This window comes from Rosa rugosa, chromosome 1 (assembly GCF_958449725.1).
Source record: "Rosa rugosa chromosome 1, drRosRugo1.1, whole genome shotgun sequence".
NCBI lineage: Eukaryota > Viridiplantae > Streptophyta > Magnoliopsida > Rosales > Rosaceae > Rosa > Rosa rugosa.
The window spans coordinates 6,722,938-6,739,793 of record NC_084820.1 but is presented as its reverse complement, the minus strand read 5'-3'; the positions used below and the strand labels follow the sequence as shown (position 1 = coordinate 6,739,793).

General features: G+C 39.9%; 4 protein-coding genes across 4 annotated transcripts; 2 read left to right on the top strand and 2 right to left on the bottom strand.

Annotated features, from left to right (window-relative positions):
• The first annotated feature begins 348 nt into the window (after positions 1-348).
• On the top strand, positions 349-5,024 carry LOC133713440 (diacylglycerol O-acyltransferase 1). Its single transcript, XM_062139485.1, has 16 exons — positions 349-1,138; positions 1,305-1,385; positions 1,479-1,552; positions 1,675-1,750; positions 1,864-1,931; positions 2,226-2,349; positions 2,581-2,679; positions 2,824-2,925; positions 3,017-3,153; positions 3,240-3,321; positions 3,442-3,462; positions 3,778-3,840; positions 3,950-3,997; positions 4,232-4,294; positions 4,420-4,473; positions 4,584-5,024. Exons 1-16 carry the CDS (start codon positions 800-802, stop codon positions 4,686-4,688), a joined length of 1,536 nt encoding a protein of 511 aa, XP_061995469.1. The 5' UTR covers positions 349-799; the 3' UTR covers positions 4,689-5,024.
• Positions 5,025-5,470: 446 nt separating this feature from the next.
• Positions 5,471-6,150, top strand: LOC133727089 (uncharacterized). Its single transcript, XM_062154718.1, has one exon. The coding sequence runs from the start codon at positions 5,606-5,608 to the stop codon at positions 5,993-5,995; it is 390 nt and encodes a 129-aa protein (XP_062010702.1). The 5' UTR covers positions 5,471-5,605; the 3' UTR covers positions 5,996-6,150.
• Positions 6,151-7,976: 1,826 nt separating this feature from the next.
• On the bottom strand, positions 7,977-9,290 carry LOC133735691 (DEAD-box ATP-dependent RNA helicase 21). The gene is made up of 2 exons (XM_062163111.1): positions 8,859-9,290; positions 7,977-8,813 (listed from the first exon to the last, which is right to left on the bottom strand). The coding sequence occupies exons 1-2, from the start codon at positions 9,288-9,290 to the stop codon at positions 8,115-8,117; spliced, it is 1,131 nt and encodes a 376-aa protein (XP_062019095.1). The 3' UTR covers positions 7,977-8,114.
• A 3,303-nt stretch (positions 9,291-12,593) lies between these two features.
• LOC133713437 (casein kinase 1-like protein 1) lies at positions 12,594-16,619 on the bottom strand. Its single transcript, XM_062139470.1, has 14 exons — positions 16,208-16,619; positions 16,071-16,111; positions 15,493-15,562; positions 15,243-15,391; positions 15,067-15,162; positions 14,883-14,953; positions 14,678-14,739; positions 14,503-14,566; positions 14,334-14,418; positions 14,121-14,247; positions 13,910-13,992; positions 13,777-13,834; positions 13,500-13,645; positions 12,594-13,201 (listed from the first exon to the last, which is right to left on the bottom strand). The coding sequence occupies exons 1-14, from the start codon at positions 16,281-16,283 to the stop codon at positions 12,914-12,916; spliced, it is 1,416 nt and encodes a 471-aa protein (XP_061995454.1). The 5' UTR covers positions 16,284-16,619; the 3' UTR covers positions 12,594-12,913.
• Positions 16,620-16,856: the final 237 nt, after the last annotated feature.

The following is a 16,856-nucleotide window of genomic DNA, read 5'->3' as shown; positions in this document are numbered from 1 at the left end:
TGACGCATACAATATAAGATGAACCCGCCTACATAGTCCACTAAGATAGTCCTGATTGATTGAGATCACAAACACATTGCATTTCTTATACGTTCACACACAACTAAAATAATACACGAATTTCCCATTCCACAAGTAAACATCATATTTAGCGTCAGAAATGACAAAAACATTTACTTAGGGAGTCGATCTAGATTTTAATTGGAGCCGACATACTACACAAAAAGTGACAGCAAACTTCATTTGACGCTAAGCTAATTAAACCCCCCTTGACTAAAATATTCCCCCCAAAATGTTTTCTTTTTAATAAATCATTTTCCTTTCTTTCTTTTTTGGTACCGGGAAGAAAGGACCAAATCACACTAAAAACTCTTCTTCTCCCTTTTAAAAAAAAAAAACTCTTCTTCTCCCTTTTTTGGTACCGGGAAGAAAGGACCAAATCACACTAACCCAAGAGGCAAGCGTCCTCTGCCAAGCCGCTCTCTGGTTCTTCTGATCGTCGATTTCAAATTCCCAGACGTCCAATATCTTTTTCGCTTTCTATTTCACTCTCTGTTACATCATCACCTCCATCACCACAGTAGCAAAATCACCAACTCTCTCTCTCTCTCTCTCTCTCTCTTCGCTTTTGTCTCTTATTATATAATTATATAAATACCGCTCTCACCTCTTCCACACATTCACCGCCACTTCGCCGATTCCTTTTGCCACTTGCTTAAGCCTAACGAGCTTTCTACACTCTCAAACTCTCTCTCCTTCTCTCAATTTCGCTCTGTGGAGTAGTGGAGGTGGTTTTTCCATGGTGATGTCAGATTCGCCGGAGGGCGAAACCGTCACCGTCGCCGCCGCGAGTCCCGTGGCCGAGTCGGATCTCCGGCGGAGGCCGATCGCGAGAGGCGAGGTGGAGGATTCGGAATCCAAGGACGGCAATTTGGTGGCGGAGGAGACCTCCAGTGAGGACTCGAAGATCACCGGGGATGAGAATAAGGTGGAGAATGAAGCTTCTGTGGAGGAGAAGAAGCAAAGCGGTGAGGATCGAGGCGGTTCCGGTGCGAAATTCGCTTACCGGCCTTCTGAAATTCCGGCTCACCGGAGAATTAAGGAGAGTCCGCTTAGCTCCGATGCCATTTTCAGACAGGTAGTCATAGCTAAAACTTTGCTTTTAGTCAATTTGAAGCTAAATTGCGGAATGCTAGTTCATTTTTTGATTTTGTTTCTCTCCAAGTAATTTCAGTAATAAAAATGTGTTTTCTACATTGAGTTGTGATCCTGATTGCTAGTTTTACTTGTTGTTTGATGAGCAGAGCCATGCAGGTCTCTTCAACCTTTGTATAGTAGTGCTTGTTGCTGTAAACAGCAGGCTCATCATCGAGAATTTAATGAAGGTTACCCCAATGTCTTTGATTATTTTTCTTTACGCCGTTTGGCATCCCCACTTCTTTGTATTTCTCTTTGATTATTGTTTGTTTCGCTTGCAGTATGGTTGGTTGATTAAAACCGGTTTTTGGTTTAGTTCAAGATCATTGCGAGATTGGCCCCTTCTTATGTGTTGGTAATGCTTTGTTGTATCTCTGCTATGCTCTTTGGTTAATATTTGAGGTCATCATGTTCAAATTCTCTTTCTTTCCTTTCCTTTTTGGTAATATTTACTCTGCCTTTTGCTTTCACTTGCAGCCTTACTCTTCCTATTTTCCCACTTGCCGCCTTTCTAGTTGAGAAGTTAGCACTACAAAAGCGTATAAACGAATCTGTGAGTAATCCATTTAGTGTTATTTCGCAAGTATTTTTTCCCCAAGTCTGAGGAATAAATGACATGTTTTATGTTCAATCTCTGAAATATGAATTTCCGGTTTGACATTACAGGCTGTTATTTCTCTTCATATTGCCATTACTACAACTTCACTATTGTATCCGGTTCTTGTAATTCTCAGGTAAGGTTTAACATAGGTGGTTGTTTTTCATCAAGTTGCATTCCCAGTTTTTTGGTGTATATGATGGGAATTTTTTTTCATAGTGACTTTGTAGGAGGCATGACTTTGTCACCATTAGACGTGCCTTTCTTTTTTCTTGCTGAATATGCTCCTCTGATACTATTGGAATGATTGTCTCAATTTGTAATAAACTTCAATAGGAGAGGCTGTTGCTCCATTTGGTTGCTGATATCTTGTAGATGGCTTATATTCAGTTAAGATGGTCTATTTGATCAATAACTTCTATTTCTGCAGATGTGACTCTGCTGTTTTATCTGGCGTTACATTGATGCTCTTTGCTTGCATTGTGTGGTTAAAACTCGTCTCCTATGTGCATACAAATTATGATATGAGAAAGGGTACCATATCGGTTGATAAGGTAGGAACAAAGTTCTCATTTGGATCTTCTCAGAAGTTTTTGAATTAACAATTAGAATTGTCTTTTTCCCGCCCTGTTTTGAAGAGTGAAGAAAGCTAAAATCCACAGATGATCCCTTTATTTATAGATTTTTTACCACATGGAAAGTTCAATGTTTTGCAACAATTGTTTTTCATTTTTTTCCCTGATATGTGATTGTTTTTAATCCTCGGAATCCTTGTCTTATGTTAGGTGGATGTTGTGCCTGGTTCTCCAAGTGGTGATTGCTCTCATGAACTTAGCTTGAAAAGTTTGACATACTTCATGGTTGCTCCAACGTTATGTTACCAGGTAGTTGTACATTCCTTTAGAAATTAATTTAGGATTATTATTATGTTATATCTGTGAAGTGCTAGTATAAGTTCGTAGGCCTTTAATCATTTTATTTTATTTAATATTTGTTGGTTTTACTCATGTATTTGCACATGATTACAGACTAGTTACCCTCGTACCCCATGTGTTCGAAAGAGTTGGGTATGCCGTCAATTTGTCAAGTTGATCATTTTTACCGGAGTGATGGGATTTATGATAGAACAAGTAAGTTGAAATTGGAACTTTTTACTAGCTTTGCTCTTTTGTATCCTTTTGATCATCGATTGTGACATTTGTATTTGTCTGCACTGTGCAGTACATCAATCCTATTATCAAGAATTCACAACATCCTTTGAAGGGGAACCTTTTATATGCAATAGAGAGGGTTTTGAAGCTTTCTCTTCCATGTTTATATGTGTGGCTATGCATGTTCTATTGCTTTTTCCACCTCTGGTGTGTATACGGTGCACTCCTTCCCTCTCCCATGTTGGTTCATATTTCGAAAAATCTTTTGCTTACATACAGTATTGCTAATATAGGTTAAATATTCTTGCTGAGCTGCTGTGTTTTGGGGATCGAGAGTTCTATAAAGATTGGTGGAATGCAAAAACAGTTGAGGAGGTAGGTTTTATGTTCTGTGAAGTGCATTAGTAGTTTGTCCTCTTTAAGTTCTTTGCTGACATGAAATTTCTGACCATTGACTTTTGTTGTATGGGTCTTCTGGCTTTTTGGCTGCATCAGTATTGGAAACTGTGGAATATGGTATGTAAGTTAAACTCTTAAGTTCCTTTGGTTATTTTCCATGTGTGTAAACATTACCTGGATAAATTATGGTTTTGGATCATCTACTTTTCTGATCTGGTATGGTGATAGATTCCAAGTTTTGGTTTCTGTTTGATATTCATAAGTGAATAGATGCATTCCCAATTACAGCTCGCACTGTCATCAACATCACCTGCTTTAATATAGTTGATTGTAGCATAGATTTCTGTAAATATGTGTACGCTGAATTTTCAACTGTGACACTATAGCATTTAAATCTCTTTATTTTGTATTAATTGTGTCCATTCACTCCAGCCTGTGCATAAGTGGATGGTTCGCCATATCTACTTTCCTTGCTTGCGACATGGAATACCAAAGGTAACAATTTTTCCCTATTTCCATCTGAAGTGATGCTCGATGAATCACATTTTAACTTGTTTAGAAACTTCCAAATTAATTGTTTGCTTTCTGACTTCTTCTAATTCAGGGAGTTGCCGTCATAATTGCCTTCCTAGTATCTGCTATATTTCACGAGGTATATTGTTTTGTTAAGTCAGTTTTTGTTGTTATATTATTGACTCTCTTGCTGATAAGAAGAACTGTATTTTATGACTTTCTTCTTCATACGAGCAGTTGATCAGTCTTTGAGTTTAGTGCTGTTCAGAAAATCTATTCGAGTGAATATTTAGATTCAGAATTTTTCAACTGATTTAAGTTTTAAGCTGAGCCACTTACACACCATGAATTGTTCTTCTTAATTCATCTACAGCTATGCATTGCTGTTCCTTGTCACATATTCAAGGGGTGGGCGTTTGCGGGAATTATGTTCCAGGTATAAACATTCAAGTTTTTGTAAGCCTTTATGCTTCAGATAATTGACATTTTGGACGAGCACTCCTGTACTCATTTAGAAGATGATGCTTTGATGTAATGGTTGTATCTTCTTTTTTATCACAGGTACCACTGGTCTTGATCACAAATTACCTGTGGGATAAATTCCAGAACTCGATGGTACGTCTTGTTAAGAGTAATTTATATCAATGTTACTCACTATCCAGTTAACTTTCTTTATATTATCACCTTACAACTTAAGTTTACTTCCCATTCTACTACTTTTGTAGGTTGGAAATATGATCTTCTGGTTCAGTTTTTGCATCCTCGGTCAACCCATGACTGTGCTTCTATATTACCATGACTTGATGAATCGGAAAGGGGCAAACTGGTAAATTTGCGCCTTCTTCATACCAAAATGTGGATCCAGTTGTTCTTGAAGCAATTTTGCCCAACATATTCCTGTACAAGGCAACTTCCCTCTTGGCATTGCTGCTGCTGGTGAGCATCATGCTGCGCATCCTTTGGAATGCACTCATTGATCCATAAATTTTTCGTCTTGAGCATATTTTTTTGGTTAATTCAATTAATTCTGTATACAACTTGGGAATGTAATGACCAGTAGCAGTAATTACCTGGTTGCTTTTCTCTAATCTACGTATAGTTAGAACTTTTGTAAATGTTTTCAAGTTCCATCAGTAGATCATTTCATTATCCTCCATATTTCTTTATGAATATTGCACGTGAAGCAAGTTCTGATTTCTGAATGTAAAACTCTAGAACTACTGCGACCTTCTCCTCGTATGCATAAGAGGTGAACAACAGAGGGGAATTGTTGTTCACCAAAATGTTGTTTGGGAAACCATAGAGACGTTCATGAAGAGTGTTCTTGCAGTTTACATTCTTGACCAAAATAAAATGAAGAAACTGGACTCAAATCTCCTTGTTTCGTTGAAACGAAAAATTAGGCCGTTTGGTTGCGTAATGGACTGGGGTCACGTGATCCTCACGTGAATATCAGCATCTAATAAAACTCAGTGATACTGACGAGAGCCAATAGAAAACCTTTTATTTATTTTGTAAAAGAATATAAAAGCACAATCTTAGTCAACTCCCCGTCGAATCATATCTTGGAGAATGAAAAAGATGAATAATTTGCCGTTAAAAGTGTCACTATCCCCACAAGAACCTTATTATTCACAATTGACTCTTTGACACAATCGGATCCTCCTCCTCCTCTCAACTCTCAAGTCTCAAGAGAGTGAGTGAGACTCCAAAGCTCAGATCTTTTCTGAAACACAGTGAGAAACCCATGGACGATTATCGATCCAAATCGTATGGACACGGAAGAATGGAGCTGGATAGGGATAGCTACTACGGAACTGGGTCCAATGGAGCTGGAGGAGGACCCAATTCCTCCGCCATTAATGGGATGCAAGATCTCAGGTGCTACAGCGCCTCCTATGCATGCCCATCGAAAACGCACAACAATGATAGCAACACCACCAACAAGTTCAAGAAGGGCAAGTCTGCAAATGGGTCGGTTTCGAAAAGCTGGAGCTTCAGTGATCCGGAGCTGCAGAGGAAGAAGAGGGTGGCTAGCTACAAGGTGTACACTGTGGAGGGGAAGCTGAAGGGGACTCTCAGGAAGAGCTTCAGGTGGCTCAAGGAGACCTGTGATAGAGTGGTCTATGGCCGGTAATGGTTGAATCATCAATCTTTTTTCTGAGGAATATGAATATAATATATATATATATATATATATTGGTTTTGGTTGATTGATTTGTGCGCACTGTATCTGAATCTCTTACCAAAAATTATGAAGATTAATGAATCCGTACTTTGTTGTTTTGGTGATGAGTATTTGTATATTCGAGATTTCGGTTTCTGCAGTTCCATTGATAACTTGGTTTCTGCTGGTTGATAATAGTCTGCTTATTACAGTAGACATTGGTAAATATATGGGTTCAACTTTCTTTCAAGGCATCATATAAGTCTTCTTACTGGGTTACCATACAGCTCAACCAATAGGTGCCATAAGATTTCAAAATGACAAGGATTTTCCTGGTTTGGACATGAATGACATGATACCTCAAAATGAACTTTTAGGACCTTAGTATTGTAGAATAGCCTCTAACAAGAGATACTCATTTGGAAATGCCAGACCTGATTGCTATGTCATCATCTCAGGAAACTTCTTTACTGTCTCGCAGTGCTTTGTTATCATCTGTGGACCTTTCATGTGTGTTTCAGGGATGTAGGTTTTCTTAAGAAAAGAATCGGCTTAATTCGGTATGTCCGAGTTTTTTTTTTTTTCTAAATGTCAAGCTTTTGCAGAGATTTTACATTTCAGTTTTTGAGAGGTATGCATGTCTGTCTCTGATTTTTTAGTCATTCAAGGTTTCTAATGGCTTTTTCTTAGTACCTAAATGATTTTGGTACAATTGGGGTCTGATGACTCCACCGGAGAAATTGTTTGGCCACTTGAAATTCTATGGCCTGCTCCAGCACTAAGCTTCAGTTATCTGAACGGGATGTTCAGACTCAGTTCAGTAGAACAGAATCATTGTTAAATTTTAGGTGATCACAGTCAAAATTTTTGATGAACATCCTTTCTTATAAATTGTCTGGTGAACGCAGACTCATTATCAATTGGATTTCTTTGTCTCAGCTAATCTCTATATATATTTCAAAGGGATAAAGAAACTCGAAAGAAATTATCTTAAAAAGTTTACATCTTAAAATAAGGCAACAAGAGAAAAAAGGCTAGGAACTTCATGCTTATTGATCACACATCAACCTGATCTACTAACATAATGTAGAAACGTCCCAGACCTAGTCCAGCACCAGGACCCTGAATCAAACGAGGTGTCAATACAATTGCATCAAATAAGAAAAAACTTGACAAAATAACAATAGATATCTGTTGGAAGTATAGGAGCAGTGGTCAATGTTGGCTGCTGCCTACAACTTCTACATGTTTTTCCTTATAGCTATTTTAAGCTATACATAGCTAGGCAGATTTCTTTGACTGCATCTTTAATGCCTTCACATGTGCATTAGTAAGTTGTATCAGTTTTACCATAGACAAAGCTTTAATACTTTCTGGTATTTGGTTGTAAGGTGCCTATATAATAAGGCCACCATATGTTGTATGTTTGAATCATCTCAATATCAGAAATAAGATCAAGAGGAATGATATTCTTCCTCTCATATTTTATCAATATCAACCTTTGTTTCTCTCTAATTTTCTCAGTATTTCTGTTTCTTAGTTCCGGCATGTCTCTAGTTCCTGGGAAGGAATTAAACAAAATATCAACAGATACCAGAAGCATAGGTTATTGAGATAATCGCTTTCCTTAAGAAAGAACACAAGGACATAACCAAGAGATTCTAAATCAATCCCCCAGCTTTGCTCTATAAAGTTTGGAGGGTAGAAAAGAGATTCTGAATACCGAAACAGATATGACAGAGTTGCTGCATCACAGAGAACACCAAAGTGCAAAAGGAAAGCTAAAACATACCAAAAACTCGAGTCAACTTCTTGTTTCTCTGCAGCATTTATGAAATTACGACCACGCACAGTGAAATTATGAAAATTATAGTACAGTAACGGTAAACATTGCAAACTGAGATCACCATAAACATCTAACTAATTCAAAATGAACATCGGGAGGACCAAAACCAATATTCCGGAAAATAGAAAAACATCAATTGCAATTCCAGTACACAATCCTGTTCAAAGAAACTCACTTACTTTGTTCCAGCAGAAAGCAAATGTCTCAGCCTCTTACTCCAACTTGTCAACGAGTGACAGTAGTCTAGTTATGCCTGGGTGGTCTGTCAGGAATTGTGCCAGGCTTGTACTTTGAGGCTTCATGTCTCGCTAGTTCAGGAGGAACAGAACTGTTACTCTGAATGAGCATCTTCTTGAGATCATAGAACACCCCAGTGTCTTGCATTGTCAAGAATGTTGTGGCTAAACCAGTCTTTCCTGCACGACCAGTACGTCCAATACGATGGGTATACTTTTCTATCTTCGGTGGCATTTCATAATTAATTACATGTGCCACATCAGGTACATCAATACCTCGTCCTGCAGCATCTGTTGCAACGAGGACATTATATCTCTTGGTCTTAAAACCTTCAAGGTTAGAGTCTCTCTGTGATTGTTGTAAATCCGAATGCAAAGTGATCACATGATGATATCCATTCTTGCTCAAACTCTTCGCCAGAATATTTACATTTTTCTTGGTATTAGCAAATACAATAGCAGTCTTATGATCACCAAGTACTTCATCAAGCAATCTCTTTAGCTTTTCAAACTTTTCCGACTCCTTGCTGATCATGACCACATTCTGAGTGATCAAATCAGTGGTGGTTCCGGCACTGCCAATGGTGACTACAACAGGATTCCTCAAGTAATTGCGGGCGAGTCGCTCCACAGCAGGAGGCATAGTTGCACTGAACATATAAGTGGTTCTGTAAATCTTCTTGTCATCTAGCTCTTCATCTTCATTCTCAGGTTTCAAGTTGCTCGAAGGCATTGCATCCAAAACACCAACAACCTGGTCTTCAAGTCCCTTATCTATCATCGTATCAGCCTCGTCAAGAACTACATAGTTGCACTGATTCAAAACAGCAAGACGCCTCTGCAAACAATCAATCAAACGCCCCGGCGTGGCAATGACAACCTCACATCCTTGTGCGATTTTAAAACCCTGTTCCTCAATCGACTTCCCACCAACAATAGAAACCACCTTGATTCCCAAGTCATGCGCAAACTTGACAGTCTCTTTCTCAATCTGCTGCGCAAGCTCGCGAGTAGGCGCCAAAACCACAGCATAAGGCCCTTCAGCCTCATTCTCTTCACTAATAGGAGGCAACCTAGAAATATAACTTAACATAGGAAGAACAAAGGCAGCAGTCTTGCCAGAACCAGTCTCTGCAATGCCAATAACATCACGCTGTTGCAAACCGAGAGGGATTGCCGCCATCTGAATGGGAGACGGCTTCTTATAACCAGCCCTCTTCACAGCCTCGAGCAACTCCTTACTCAATTTACTCTCATCCCAATTCCTAATAGGTCTAGGAATCCTAGACCCTTTGTATGAAATATTGAAGTCCTCTCGGAAAATCCTCCAGTCCCTCTCATTCATCTCCTCAAGCTTCTTATCACTCCAATGTTGATCCACCTTCATATCAAAAGAATCATACACTACTTCCTCCACTAGGCCGTCCTTGTTCCGAAGCTCCCTTTCTTGCTTGGCAGCCAGCTTCTTCTGCTCGCGCCGGTCCATCCCGGCGCGAAGCCCTCTCCCAAACAAGAGATGGGCCTCGTGAGGGTTTTGGTACAAGGGGTTCATGTCACGAGAAGTGTCCTCGGTGTTCTCCCAATCGAAAGAGAACCGGAACTTCTCGCTAGGTTTAATAACACGTTTCTTAGGCTTGTTGGAACCTAGATACTGCTCTTTAATGGCTTCAAGCTCCTTCTCTAGGCGGCTTGCCCTAGCTTCCTCTTCACGCTTCCTCTTACAGTGGTCGCGTTCACGGTGGCTCCGCCTCCCCGATGATTCCCGCTCTGTTCTTGGGCCTGAATCATTGGAGGAAGAGCGAGAATGGAAGAGATACGTGACTTGGGTTTCTTGTTGGCGGCGTTCTAGGGCTAGCTGCTCTCGTTCGGCTTTTGTAAAGAAAACGGGTTTCTTTGAGAGCTCCATTCTGCCAAAAACAAAATTGATACTACCAGAGAGATTTCTTGGCGATACACAAATTTAACGAAGGGGTCCCTTGACAATCTCACCTTGAGGTATTTATAATACAGGCTAGCTTTCCAATTATCACCAGGAAAGTATAATTATGGGATATATCGAACTCAAATCCTTAGTTCAAGCTTCCTACAACAAGGAAAGTAAACAATAATTAATTTAGGATACAACGAATCCGTAGAAGACATATGGGGAAAATATTTACCACACATGTCATATTGCACTTTATTGTTAATTCGGTGACGAAATGCAAGCAGCTTAATGCCTTAAATTGTAAAAATAGGGTTGTGAGAGAGCAATATAAGTGTCACATTTTTAGACGAAGTGGTGAAGTGTTGCACCATAAATAGCGACAATCTGCTCCTTTCCTTTATTTTTTGAGTGACGAATAATTCGTTCGGAAATGTGCATTCGTCTATACTTATTTTTTAGGGGCTGTGACCAGTTACCCATTTTTAGCCCAAAAAATGCCCACTTACTCCACCAAGAGTTTTTTAACCCCATTTACCCAATCTTACATCTATTGACATTTTAGCCCCTGTTAATTAAATTAAAACCCATCCATCTCTTATCAGTCTCTCTCTCCTTCCCAAACTCTCTCTCTCTCCCCCCGATCTCCACCTCCACTCTCTCTCTCTCTCTCTCTCTCTCTCTCTCTCTCTCTCTCCTCCCCATGATCTCCACCTCCGGTCTGTCTCTCTCTCTCTCTCTGATCGCCGCGCCGGAGATGCAGTCCAAATCTGAACACGACGATGAAGCTCCAGTCGGCGATCCAACGTTCTCGTCGCCGTTCGATTGATCGGCGATCCAGCCACTCCAACGTCCTCGTCGCAGTTCATCGGCAATGTGTCTACTGCCCCTAACGCTGCCCCTAAACCCTAAACTTAACACAAAGACATTATTTAGGGGCAGTAATGTGTCTACTGCCCCCCACTAAACCATTATTACTGCCCCCCACTAAACCATTAAAACTTGCCCCAGTTTTGTGAAGGGTTCTGACTTCGTATGAAGACATTATTTGGGGGCAGTAATGTGTCTACTGCCCCCCACTAAACCATTAAAACTTGCACCAGTTAAGTGAAGGGTTCTGACTTCGTATGAAGACATTATTTGGGGGCAGTAATGTGTCTACTGCCCCCCACTAAACCATTAAAACTTGCACCAGTTTCAAGGATTCACAGTGTATTGCACTTTATCACAAACAAATCAACAAGAGATGATTACTGTCTCCTAAGAAAGACATTATTGGGTGGCACTAATGTGTCTACTGCCCCCCAATAGACCATCAAACATTACACCGCTTCCTATGTTTCGCAGATTATACAAGTTATTCACACTCAAAACAACAGATAATGTCTAAAAACCCACATTATGAGGGTCAATATTCTGTCTACTGCCCCCCACTAGACTGACACAAACAACACAATTTTTTTCATTTATCAACTACTGCAATTTAACACTACATTTACTTTGGAATAGCAGTTTTCAGTCCGTCAATAAATAAAGCAGTCATCATTGGCCCCCAATACAAAGTCTACTGGGGGGCACTAATGTTACAACTTTTATGGTTATGACTGCACAATAGCAGATAGCCATTTTCAGTCCGTCGTCGATTCCTTCAGAAGGTCAACCCCGGCCTCGCCGAGCTTCTCAGCGACGAGGACCGTCGACTTGGCGTCGAGCCTGGCAGCGGAGAGCACGACGACGAGTTTCGGCGCGGCGATGGCTAGAGCAGGCGTCGTGGGCGACCTGCCGGAGGGATGGAGGGAGGGAGAGAGAGATCCGACGTCTTCTGGAGAGAGAGAGAGAGAGAGAGAGAGAGAGAGAGAGAGAGAGAGAGAGAGAGAGAGAGAGAGAGAGAGAGAGAGAGAGAGAGAGAGAGAGAGAGAGAGAGAGAGAGAGAGAGAGAGAGAGAGAGAGAGAGAGAGAAATCGGTGAGGGGGGAGGAGAGAGAAATCGGTGAGGGGGAGAGAGAGAGAGAGAGAGAGAGAGAAACTGAGAGTAGAGAGATTGAAGGAGAGGGCAAAAAAGTCCCAAAAATTAATAAAAAGAATTAATTGGGTAAAGGGGAAATAATCCCTTAGAGTGTTTTGGGTAAATGGGGTTTAAAAACTCTTAGTCGGGCAAGTGGGCACATTTTAAGCTAAAATTGGGTAAATGAGCATTTCCCCTATTTTTTACGAGGAATTTATTGACGTAAACTTCATTTGGCAAAATATTTGTCCATTTTTATATTTCTTTATGACTAACTTTTGCCGACGAAATTTTTATTGACAAAAGTGTGTCTCCGTTAATATTTTGTGTAACCCATCTCCGTTAATATTTTATTAATGGTTAGTACACTGATGGGAACTGCCATGGGTTGGTTAGTAGGTCTAGCTCATAAGATCTTCCATCTTGACCGTGGAAACTTAAAGGAAGACTGAACCAGGTTAGAGCACTAGTGCATAACATAACCTTAAAGCCTATGCCAATGCCAATGCCATTTTCATTTTTCTCATACAGAGCCGGTAGCATATTTAGAAGTACAAATGACAAGAATAGAATAGAGCTTAACATGTTGCTTTAAATCTGGGGCAAAACAGGCACCCATCTCTTAACAATTTTTGTTATTTTCTTTTGGAAAAAGAAAATTTACATTGTTTATCACGCAAATGGATCAACGTGTTAAAGCACAAGTTGAATCAACAAACACTTTCAGCTCTCTTCCATGGGTAACTGAGTTCAAGTAAAAATCACCTCTCAGACTCTCACCTTCGATATATATATTTTTTCTTTTTCGAAAACCTATTCTGAAGAAAGCATACAATCAAATTAAGAGATTTACAGCAACCAGCAGAAGTCAGCACCATCTAGTAATGGATCCTCTCCTCATGGTCTAACTGCAGGCCTTCAAGGCCTCTAATGGCAGTTTCATAGTTTCTAATTTGTGAGCTATGTCTTCCGGTACGAGTAGGGTCCGATGACTCAACCGGTGAACTTCTTTGGCCACTCGAAATTCTGTGGCCTGTTCCAGGACTAGCATCGGTTGTGCGAACACGGTGTTCAGACTCGCTCCTTCCAAATCCCTCACGACTGCTGGAAACAGCAGGTCTCCTTGATGATCCACTAGATCGGCCCAACATATTGGGATTTGATAACTGCAAGGTGCAAAGCATGCCCATAAGATTGTATATAAAAGGCATGCGATTATTTATTGTCCAGCAAGTGTGTCAAAGAGGAAGAAGATTTGAGAGTCGGGAATGTGTGTAACAGAGGCACTGAATCAAATGCTGGTATTCCACCATGATAATGCGGCAAGAAAAGCCACTAACCACCATGAGCTTAGCATTACTGCCTATAGAAACATATCAGGCGTTTCCACACCCCTTTGAGACCCCCAAAAATAGGAAAAGAAAAGATTCTACATTAAGAATACTGCAATTTAAATCAACCCACCAGATTATTCTCTCTAGTTATCGCAGAATCCATAGCAATTGAATTTCTCTGCCTTGACACACTCGCAGAATTCAGAGCTGGTCCCGGTATTCTCCGCCGAGAGGCATCCAATGAGGATAAACCGGCTATCCGCCCATCTTCCTCACCTGCAAGCCAGAAAGCAAATGTAGTTGAAGGAATGAGTTACATTTACAACTTAACATAAGAACAAGAACAAAGCATGGGATAATCTCCTAGAATAATGTTAAAATTCATCTGAAACAATGCTAAAAACTACCAGTCTGCCTGTCCACAATGGCAGGAGCATGCGGCATTCCAGAACTAGTTCCAGCACCCTAAATGAAACAAGATGTCAATACAAATCCATCCGTACACCATAAGAAACAAAATCAGTTTAACATAGAAATTACAAGGGCACGGGTGGGAGGTGTAGCCAGCTGTGATTGCTGATACTTCAAAATTGTCCAGTCAAAAACATAATCAAACTGGAAACCTGTAGGGCACACAAGGGATACAGGAAGCGTCAAAATATGACTTTAGCACATAAGCATAAGATGAGACCAGAAACGCATAAGATGAGACCAGAAACGCATACTGTAGCATAGCAAATAGATTTCAAACCTTCACGAATGAAGACATCACGGAATATCTTTTTCAGATAAACATAGTCTGGCTTATCATCGAATCGTAGTGAGCGACAGTAATGGAAATATGATGCAAACTCTGTTGGATAACCACGACACAAGGCCTGATAAAACATTAAATTGACCAGTCAGAAGAAGATAAACAAAAGGCCTGAATTGCATACAACCAAAATATCTGCAAACATCATACCTCAATTGAAGTAGAAACCTTTTTCTCACTAATTTTTTCATATTTCTGTTTCTTAGTTCCCGCTTTTAGTCCCTGCCAAGGAAGACTACGAGCAAATAGCATTATCAAACGAACTATCAACAGGTAGCAGTGCCAAAAAAACTAGTATAGGGTCTTCAGAGATAATCACCTTCCCTTAAGGAAGTACATCAGGACGTAACCAAGAGATTCCAAATCATCCCTCCGGCTTTGCTCTATAAAGTTCAAAATAGCAGAAATCATTACTAAATGAGATATAACACTTAACTGGAACAACATTACATTACAAAGAACACCAAAATACAAAAGGAAGGATTGAAACATACCAATCCCAAGGTGGGTGTTCATGCTTGCATATCTTGCTGTTCCAGTCAAATTCTTGTTTTCTCTGCAGCATTCATATCACGCAACATGAAAATTTTATGTCACTACATGTTCTCTTTCCCAATATTTCTCGTACACCATATCCAGTTTCATATACACAGAACTTATTAGAAGCCACACCCATAGGCATGCATCATTCATTCTCACCTATATGGAATATGTTGACGGGTTGTACTATCCCGATATTTCTTAGCCAGACCAAAATCAATCATGTATACCTACAAAAGTGGAAATCAAATATGAATATTAGCATAAGCACCTCAATATATGAAATACACACTCAAAGTAAACCAAAGTAGATCAGTATTGCATGCAAAAAATAGAGCAAAACCTGATTTGCACGCCTTCCTAATCCCATGAGAAAATTGTCTGGCTTGATATCACGATGAAGAAAGGATTTGGAATGAACAAATTCAACACGATTGATCTAAAAATAAATGTAAAGACTGTCAGAAATTAGTAAGTAAACCAATACAATGACTATGTACACACTCAATCAGCACGTACCATTTGATCTGCCAGCATAAGAACTGTTTTCAAAGAAAGTTTCCTACTGCAGAAGTTAAATAAGTCTTCAAGACTAGGACCCAGCAAATCCATTACCAAAACGTTATAATCTCCTTCAACTCCAAACCATCGCACATTTGGTATCCCAGCTGCAATACCAAATTTACAAACCAGGAAAACTTGTCAGGCTTAAAACCAATAGTATGAAACTCTATATAACAAAACTACTCATCAACAGAAAATTACATACTTCCTCCTTGTAGGATCCTGTATAACTTGGATTCGTACAGCAACTGAGGATGTTTTGTCTTCACATTTTCCTAAATATTGGAAACATGGTCATTAGCTTTATATGCTCCAGAAGAACTATCATTTACAAGGAAATACAATTTCAAGCAGTTTGTAGATATTAATCAACCAAATTCATTAGACAGAACTCAGCACGAAACAAGGAAATCATAGGATTTGGCCCACTTTCGCCGGTGGTACTGATTCTTCTTATTAACCTAAAAGTCAGAGACTGAAGACAATTGCGGTTCATTACGAACCAAAACAGGAAAAGTACATGACAAAGCAAGCTTATACCACTAATGCAATCGGCATAACCAGAAAATCTATTGATCTAAAGAATTCGTTGCTCCCCCAAAACTAAGGTTCAATGGCATTACTACTAAACTGAAAGCTGAAGCATTTCTACCAAGCACACCACAAACTCATAAACCATATTCTCCCAAATTTTCAGAGCACAGATTAAACTCAATTTCCACCATCCAAATTGGCATCAAACAGAACCAAACAAAAGTCAACATCAGGGAGGGCAACACTCACCAGCTTAATCGCAACCTCCTCGTTCGTCTGAATATTGGTACCTACAACAACACCCAAAACCGATCAATAATTTAATCACCTCCATGAAAATCACCCAAATCCAATTTTGACCCACAATCAGAATCAGAAACACGAACCAAGATAGATCTCCCCGAACGAGCCGCTACCGATCTTCCGTCCCAGCCTGAACTTATTCCCAACACGAGGCTCCATTTGCGCAGCCACCCGAATCCAATTCAGAAATAAATAAATAAACCCTAACCCTAAAAATCACAGACCCTCCTAAAAATCAAAGCTTTCGTGAGAACCTAAGCGCCGAGCAGCATAACAAAAAGCTCCGCCGACTCGCACCGCAATGATTGCCGTCCAATCGAAGCAAAACAAAGAAGAAGAAGCAGAGAGCAAAACCAAAGCACACAAATTTGTACGGACAGCAATGCACGCTGTGTGGGTTCTTCGTCTTGGAGAGAGAAGAGAGAAGAAAGAAGAGAGAGAGATCTAGGGTTAGTGAAAAAAAAAAATTTAATTTTTTTTTTTTTTTTTTGGGGTTTGGGTTAAAAGCAATTTGGGGTTAAATTTACAGAGGAGGAGAAAAAGCAAGGGGGGCTCTTATTGATAATGTTTTAGAGTCTCGTTTGCTTTTGATTCAACTTTGGGAGACCTAAAGTTTGGTGTGTGGGATTAGAAAATGTTTTTTTTTTTTTTTTTTTTTTCTCATTGGAAAAGACAAGTACGTCCACGCTGACGAAAGCTGTGGTGTCACGTGACTTTTTCTCCAACGAGGTG